The sequence below is a fragment of the Brassica rapa genome, chromosome A05 (genome assembly GCF_000309985.2).
Source record: "Brassica rapa cultivar Chiifu-401-42 chromosome A05, CAAS_Brap_v3.01, whole genome shotgun sequence".
NCBI lineage: Eukaryota > Viridiplantae > Streptophyta > Magnoliopsida > Brassicales > Brassicaceae > Brassica > Brassica rapa.
In genome coordinates, this window is record NC_024799.2 from 15,385,461 (window position 1) to 15,393,534 (window position 8,074).

The window sequence follows — 8,074 nt, forward strand, 5'->3', positions numbered from 1 at the left end:
TAGCTCACGGCAACTGGAGGCTTGTTGCGCTCATACCCTCTCATTAGGTCCGTCGCTGCTACGTTAACATCAGTCCCTTTCCGGACATCATCTTCTTTTGTTTAAAGTTGTACTCTGCTTTAGATGCTCTGTTTAGTTTCAATTCTTGCACTCTGCTACTTTGTATCTGTGTTCTTCTTTAAAAAAATGAAAACTTGGTAATATAATCTTTAACATTTTACCAAGAAAAAAATATGATTTACACTATAGATTGGAGAACTATGATATAAAACTTATAAACAAGATGTTTTCAAATTAAAAAAAATATATAATTTTTTTATCAAATAGTCAACAAATATATATATTTATCAAAAAACGCAGATCAAAATCTAGAAAAAAATTATAAGAAAAGACGATTCTTTACGCATGGAATAGATTTTTGTACATAGTTCACATAATTAATATCTATACTATTAAAGGTAATCATCCCAAAAATTTACTTCTAAAAAGTTGTTGGACCTATTCATTAGATATTTAACATGTTACTTCATATTTGCTTTAGTCAACAATTAAATATATAACTTTAAAAAAAATAAAAAATATTATATGTTAATAAAAAGAAAATTAGGCTAACTATTTTTCCTACATTTTACAAACTACCATAGTTTTTTTTTCTTTTGAAACTTCAAACTACCATATTTTCATGCAATCTATTTCACAAGCTCTACAAAATAATTTATTTCATTTACAGCTGTTGGTTTTCTCCCGAGTAAACTGGTTTCCACTAACCATTTGGAAACCAACGATAAATACAAAGCATAATAAAACTGTTAACTGTGATTATACGGATAAAAGTTGAAAACTAAGGCTAAGGTTGGGCATATGTAAAACTAAAAATATCTTAGAATTATTATAGTAGGAAGGAAGGTCGAATTAAATTTTTTTATTAGTGAAAAGTATTTTTATACGTTGAACCAAACACATATCTCTCCTACTATAACACACCATCCTCATCTATAATTCCTACCGCATGAAATATATTATCACCATTAAATTATATTTTTGGTATTCGAAATTAAAAATCCAATTCACTTATTTATGTCTATATATTTTCGGTTTTGGCGAAGGTTTGGTTCATAGTTTTTGGACAGGTAAAACAGAAAACATACACGCACATATATTCACATATATATATATATACGATATATATACGATTATATATCTTTACAATTACAGTTTTATGTGCTATTTCACCGAAAATGTCACCGAATATGTAAAATACTTATTAAGTTCGAGATGGACTAAAACAATACATTTATTATTTTTATTGTGAAATAATAACGGGCTAAGAATTTTATAAAGTAATAGTTCATAGGTATTGGATTGGTAAAGTAAAAAAAACATATATGTATACCAACAATTGCATATTTTTACAATTACAGTTTTTACGGGTTATTCCTTAAAATATGTAAACTATATATTAAGTACAAAACGAATTGAAAAAAATAGATTGGTCATTTCTAATATGAACTAACAAACCGATTAATAATTTTATATTTAAAATTAACCATGCATTTTACAAGCACGGATCAAAATCTTGTTTTTCTTTGAAACAATATTTTTCTTTGTTTCAAAGGGTAAGTTACAAACAAAAGCAAATTTTGAAAATTTAAAATTTGAAGACAAAACTGGCTACAGTAGGTAATCCTCCAATTACCACTGGCACGTGTCCAGTCTATAAAAATGAGCCAATGGTGTGCGGCTCATTTTTAAATAAAAAGCAAAAGGCGGTAGTTGATTCATATATTCACCAGTTGGGATAATAATATTTGTTTACAGAAACGAAAAACGATTTAAAAACTTTTGAAAGAGAAGAAGAGTAGCTACTACTCCACTCTTTTCGTCATCTCTCTATACATACGCGTCCTCATTGTTGTTGCGTTCTCGAAGCATTGTCATCGATAACGAACGTATGGAGAAAAACACGCCCGTGAGGAAACCACACACTTCGACAGCGGATCTACTGACTTGGCCGGATAATCAACCGTTTGAGTCTCCCTCCGCCGTCCCAACCAGATCGCACCAGGTAGTTTAATTTTGCGATCTACTCACTCAATTATGAATTTGACTCGTTCTGATTTTGTTTTTGAAAACTGAACTCGATTCGTTTTTTTCCAAAATAAAAAATAAAAATTGGAACTGTGGGGAATCAATCGTAGCCGTCGGATGGAATCAGGAAAGTGGTGTTTGGAGGACAAGTTACAGACGAAGAAGTGGAGAGCTTGAACAAGAGGTAAGATAGATCTGATGAATTAGCAGAAAGAAAACGAAATGGTACTGTTTTGATATAGTTATCAAACAAGTACCAGGAGGAATCTGTCAATTTGATGAATGATGATCCTATCGTTATAGAATGTTGTTAGGAGAGAGTTTTTGTTTATAAATATTTTAATTTCCATTTCTAGATCTTTTTTGTATAATTCACGCTTCTCTAATTTTGTCTCTTACTCTGTCTGAATGGAACAATTTTTGCGAATTTTGTTCTTTTTTTTTTTTTGCGTTAAAGTGTTGTTACTAATCAAATCTTCTTGTTAATATCGAAAACCGAACTTGATTGTTTTTTTAGGAAGCCTTGTTCAAACTACAAGATGAAGGAGATCACAGGAAGTGGGATTTTCTCTGTGTATGAACAAAATGATGCTTTGGAGACAGGAACAAGAACATACCGGGTTTGTGTCTTCTTTAGATTTTCGAAACATTTTCTTGTGTTGTTTGATTATGTTATTTGATCAATCATTTTTTTGTTTGTCTGGAAATGTTCAGAAACAAGCAGAAGCAACTGTAAGTCACATTTCATTTGGGGAAGAAGAGATTGTTACGCCAAAGAAACCAGCAACGGTGCCGGAAGTGGCCAAGCAGCGTGAGCTCAGTGGTACACTGCAAAGCCAATCCGATGCTAAGCTTAATAAGCAATTCTCAGATTCTAAGTTTAAGGAACTTAGTGGTCATAACATCTTCGCTCCACCACCTGAAATCAAACTTCGTCCTACCGTTCGTGCCTTGGCTTATAAAGACAACTTCGACCTCGGACAATCTGATACCAAAACCGTAACGCTCTCTCAACTGTAACATTTGTACGATATTACCCAATACTCACAAATTCTTCTAACTGTGGCAGGATGGGGAACTAAAGACGGCCAAGAAGATTCCGGACAAGAAATTTACAGATTTGTCGGGAAATAATGTATTCAAAGGAGATGATACGTCTTCGTCCGCGGTGACGGCGGAGAAGCTTCTAAGCATGGCAAAGTTGAAAGAGATAAGTGGCAATAACATATTTGCAGATGCAAAGGCCACGTCTCGTGACTACTTCGGTGGCGTACGTAAACCACCAGGCGGGGAGAGCAGCATTGCTTTGGTCTAAATCTACCCTTCCAATAATAATTATATAGTTCCAGATTTAAAATTCTCTACAAACTTAGAAGGTCTAATTATTTATCATTCTCACTTTTATTAGATAATATACATTTGGACGCTTCTGTTTTCTATGTTTCCAAATTTGTGTGATTGGTGGGTTATGGATTGATCGAGATAGGTCATCCATCGGACTTTGTAGTTTGAAAGCTAATCTGGTTTTCAGGACTTCGTGTTTTTTTTTTTTAATTCCTTGAGAGTTCGGACTTGCTATGACTTTGTATTTTGTTGGGTACTGGATTGATTTTGTTGATTAATAGAAACGTAATTGCGTGGAATATTATTTTACTAGTGGTTTTCCGCCGGATTCTATGTTTTATTCTTAAATGAATTTACAATTTATTTTATGGTTTTAGTAAAAAAAATATGTTAAAAATATGAAGATAAAAATATGTCAAAAAGAGAATGGTATTTTTTTACCGGTCTTTTTAATAGTGGTTATAATTACCGTAGTGTAGTACTTTGTTTTGAAGTTGCTTAGGTCAAATTGGAATAACATAAGTGCATTCCTAAAGTTTTATAAGGTGGAATAACATAAGTGCATTCCTAAATTTAAATCTTTTTTCATGGTATTTTAGCATAAAATATTTATTGAAGATATTTAGTATGGTTATATGGTATTTAGCATAAGATATTTAAAACTGCTGGTGTTTTGATGCAGCATGAATACCTGATTCAAAGCTCGAGTTGATAACATATTATAAATGTATGGAAGCTTGATCATCTAAATATTTAGATATTATTTCAAACTGTATAAATATTTAGGGGAAGTTTTGTTTTAAATGTTAAGTAAATTACTAAATATTCTTGTGGCCGAAAATTAAATATTTTAGGGATACTCCTTTTTAAATATAATATATCGACATAGTTGGATCGATTGATCTTCATCTGAAATGTCAATCTTGATGCTCGTTAGGTCAGCTACTAGCTTCAAGAAGTGATCAAAGTTTTCTTCCATAGGTTTCTCTTCTTCCATCTTGAAGCAAGAGAACTTCTTCTTTAAGTATATCCTGTTAGGTAGAGACTTAGTTTGATAGTCTCTTTCCAAGGCCTTCCACATGCCGAGAGCTGTGGTCTCATTCATGATCTTTCTCAATATGACATCGCTCAAGCAAGTGCTGAACAAGCTTCGGATTCTTAAGTCCTTCTCTGCCTTCTTCAGATCTTTCTTTGCTTTGTTGTCTTCCTCTAACTTTGCTTTATCATTCTCCAGTGATCCATTTTCCTCTAATACTGATAACAGACCTTGGATCTCTAGTTGAGCCAGCATCTTGAGCTTCCATAGTCCAAAATCTCTTTTCCCATCGAACTTCTCGTTCTCAATTCTTCCTGGTGTTGGATCTATCTCGATTTGATGAGATTCTTCGCTTTTTGTTACCTGCAGATAAGCAAGAACAAAATCCTACATCAAACAAGATATACACAACAAATGATATTTGAGATTCAATTTTCAGAGGGAAATAGAATTGAACTTCCTTTTCGGTGCTGATCGTGATTGATCAAATTCGAGCCTACTGGTTCTATATTGTTTCTCGATCCTTCCGTCTCCGATCGACAACATCTAGATCCTCTAACCACGGCTCTGATACCACTTGTAGAAGTACTCGATTTGATTGCATCTCTCGTAGATCGTATGATCTCTCTCTCGTGTTTGACACTTTCTAACTCTCTCTCTCTCTCTCTCTCTCTCTACTCTTGTTTGTTTTGTAGATCGCGACTCCACTCATTCACGAAACGTATAAGAAGAAAAGAAAGCGTAAACGAAGATACATAGCACGTTTTAGAGATTTCCTAACTTTGGGTACATCTCCTTCAGGATCGGTACCTGAAATTCACTATCTCTTTGGGTTTACAAAAGCTCAAGAACAGAGTCAACAATGACGATTTCTGCCTCTTCATAACAACCGAGAATATAAGGTTGTTATTCTGTTACTCAAATTATTATCCTTTGCTTCGCAGTACTCGTGTTCTTCAAGTAACCTGAGCTGATGGGCTTCACACAAATCACCGAGCCCCACCTAATCTTTGAGCTTCTTCTCATGTGTTCAGGTGGCTTTGGGCTTCGACTATCAATACGGCTCAAACATGATTCAAGCATGTTCAGTCTGCTTGCCAATCTCACATGTGTGTTTAAGATCGGGTAGGATTTGAACAAATACACTGGTCTTTTCTATTGTTGGTTTGTTTTTGGAGTGACAGCAAATTTTGAAGCCATTACTCTTTTATATAACTTAAGAGACCACAGTGGTTCATCTCTTTCTCTCTCATGCATTATTTGGAAACTCAAAACACACAACAGAAACAACAAACAAGTTTTCAAAGAACAGAATCAAACGATTTCAAGAAAAGAAAGAGAGAGAGATGAGAGAAAACAGAAGCTGGAAAGCTTTTGTTTCTCTGTGGAGGATTGATCTGTATTAAGCATCATCTTCACCGAGAAGTGCGACGAGCATCTTCTCGTAATCTCCGCGAGTGTCTTTGGTAATGGCTTTCTCCAATGGAATGCTGTTCCTCCTCTGATACTCTTCTCCGATGACCTTCAAGTCAATCTCAGCTCTTGTAGTCACAATTCTAGTGAGAGCTCCTTCGTCTGTTCCGGTTTTGTTGATAGCAGAACGAAGAACATCCACAAAGTAGAGCTCTGGTCTTGTCAAGCACTGAATGGTTGACCTCAACAGTCCGAGGAATTTGTCGTCCTCGTCTCCTTCCTCGAGGCTCTGTGACATGAAAAACAACAAGAGTTTAGCATTATTATTTAAAAAATAAACAAGAAGCTTAAATTAACATGAATACTGAACAGTTTAACCATCACCTTGAGGATTTCCTCGCCGTGCTCATCTTGGTAGCGATTGAAAGTAGCATTGATCTGAGCTTTGCTCCTTGTGGACAAAATCCTGATGACATCCTCATCGCTGTAGTGCTTGTCCTTGATTTTCTCATGGATCAGCTTAGCTTCTTGCTTTGCCAATGTCATGTTCACCTCGTCTCCTTCATACCTGTATGAGCTAACAAGAGAGACCAAAAGCTGCAAAAGAAACATACGATTTCAAAACCTGTATTGAACATTCAAAATATTATTAATATTATTATTATTATTTAATACCTTTCTGAAGTCACCGGTGGTGTGGTGAGCCACATCCTCTTCAATAGACTTCTTGTAACGAGCATGGTAAGCTTGCCTAGCGTGAAGCAGCTGCGTTGAGGTCCTTGTGCAGGCTACTTCCATAAGCACTTGGTTGCTTGAAGTCCATCTTTTGGTAGCTTCATTGGCCAACAAGGCATCACGCTCACCAGGTTCAAGAGTCCAGAGCAAGATGGCTCTCTGTCAATGAAAGGAAAACATATTAAGATAACATAATAACACAGATTTGCCCCCTGAGGGTTTGATAATTTCGTACCTCGAAGTCGCTAGTGAGTTCCTTGTCAAGAGTCTTGAGAAGGTCTTCTCCACAGGCTTCATGGTATGCTTGCCTGATCAGCTTCCTCTGTTCAGCGCTTCTGTGAGCCAAAATTGATATGATCAAGTCCTCGTTGGTACCCCATCCTTCACAAAAGTCAAACGTCAGATCTAAGAAATTCACAGACTTCTGATCCAAGATCAAACAAAAGCAATCAAAGTGATTCATCTCAAAGTATCGTCTCAAGATCAGAGTGTTGGGTTACAAACAGATCATCAACAATCATAACTACATTACAGATCCATGGCAATGGCTATCACGGATCTGGCTGTGAAAACCTAAATAATCGAAGAAGATCCTATTAATGAATCATTGTCACTATCAACATGATCAGATGATAATCAAAATGCTCAAATACTGGATCAGCGAGGTAAAAAAAAAAAAAGAGGATAAAATCACTATAAGCACAGACAAATCTTCTAGATCCAACACAGAAACAATCAGATCAGTGAAAGAACAAGCTCGATCTACAACAAAACCATCATGAACATGATCATAATACATTACCGACAACGATCTGGTCGTCTGAGAAAAACAAACTCGAGCCTCTTGAAAACCACGAAATAAATTATCAAATCACAAACATATTTAAACTGATAGGAGCAATGATCAGGTACACAAAATAAACGTAGATCAACAAAACATAGAACCAGTAAAACATAGTACCGTCAAAGGCGCTTTTCAGTTGCTCAGCATCTTCAGATGGAGAAGGAACATGAGATGAAACCTTAAGGGTCGCCATGTTTTGCTTTGCCGGTTCTTGTATCTTTCACTGCCTCTCTGGTGAAGTGTATGGATGTTGAGAGTTGAAGCAGATAGATGATTGATTTTATAGAGGGAAAATGCTTTAAGACACGACGTGGCCTGTCCGTATATACTAATGAAATATACCCCCTAACCAAATGGATTATACTCTTTATGCCACGTGTTTCATACTTCGGCTGAATTATTTGATTTCTTCCCACTCTTATTTAATTCTTTTTCTATTCACATATCATTTCACCAAAGCCTCTATCGTAATCTGACTTCGAAGATTTGATTGGTTGTCCCCATTCCTAACCAATAATATAAAACGCGTTTTGCATTTGGTATAATTTCAAGACGTTATAAAGTAGTCGGCAAGTACTTTGCAAGATACTAAGATCTATTTATACTCGGGATTC

The 8,074-nt window shown here is 35.4% G+C and overlaps 2 protein-coding genes across 2 annotated transcripts; one reads left to right on the forward strand and one right to left on the reverse strand.

Moving 5' to 3' along the window:
- The first annotated feature begins 1,751 nt into the window (after nt 1-1,751).
- On the forward strand, nt 1,752-3,733 carry LOC103868806. The gene is made up of 5 exons (XM_009146867.3): nt 1,752-2,065; nt 2,199-2,272; nt 2,606-2,708; nt 2,803-3,087; nt 3,158-3,733. Exons 1-5 carry the CDS (start codon nt 1,952-1,954, stop codon nt 3,401-3,403), a joined length of 822 nt encoding a protein of 273 aa, XP_009145115.1. The 5' UTR covers nt 1,752-1,951; the 3' UTR covers nt 3,404-3,733.
- Nucleotides 3,734-5,654: 1,921 nt separating this feature from the next.
- Nucleotides 5,655-7,834, reverse strand: LOC103868807 (annexin D1). The gene is made up of 5 exons (XM_009146868.3): nt 7,578-7,834; nt 6,852-6,997; nt 6,557-6,775; nt 6,266-6,478; nt 5,655-6,170 (listed from the first exon to the last, which is right to left on the reverse strand). The coding sequence occupies exons 1-5, from the start codon at nt 7,651-7,653 to the stop codon at nt 5,871-5,873; spliced, it is 954 nt and encodes a 317-aa protein (XP_009145116.1). The 5' UTR covers nt 7,654-7,834; the 3' UTR covers nt 5,655-5,870.
- Nucleotides 7,835-8,074: the final 240 nt, after the last annotated feature.

Excerpts from the sequence above, each read along its gene's own strand:
- LOC103868806 (XM_009146867.3), top strand. The coding sequence starts at position 1,952 with ATGGAGAAAAACACGCCCGTGAGGAAACCACACACTTCGACAGCGGAT. Across the intron at positions 2,273-2,605 it reads GTGGAGAGCTTGAACAAGAG|GAAGCCTTGTTCAAACTACA; the intron begins GTAAGATAGATC and ends TTGTTTTTTTAG. Across the intron at positions 2,709-2,802 it reads CAGGAACAAGAACATACCGG|AAACAAGCAGAAGCAACTGT; the intron begins GTTTGTGTCTTC and ends GGAAATGTTCAG.
- LOC103868807 (XM_009146868.3), bottom strand. The coding sequence starts at position 7,653 with ATGGCGACCCTTAAGGTTTCATCTCATGTTCCTTCTCCATCTGAAGAT. Across the intron at positions 6,998-7,577 it reads ACTGAAAAGCGCCTTTGACG|GATGGGGTACCAACGAGGAC; the intron begins GTACTATGTTTT and ends ACTTTTGTGAAG. Across the intron at positions 6,171-6,265 it reads ACGGCGAGGAAATCCTCAAG|AGCCTCGAGGAAGGAGACGA; the intron begins GTGATGGTTAAA and ends TTCATGTCACAG.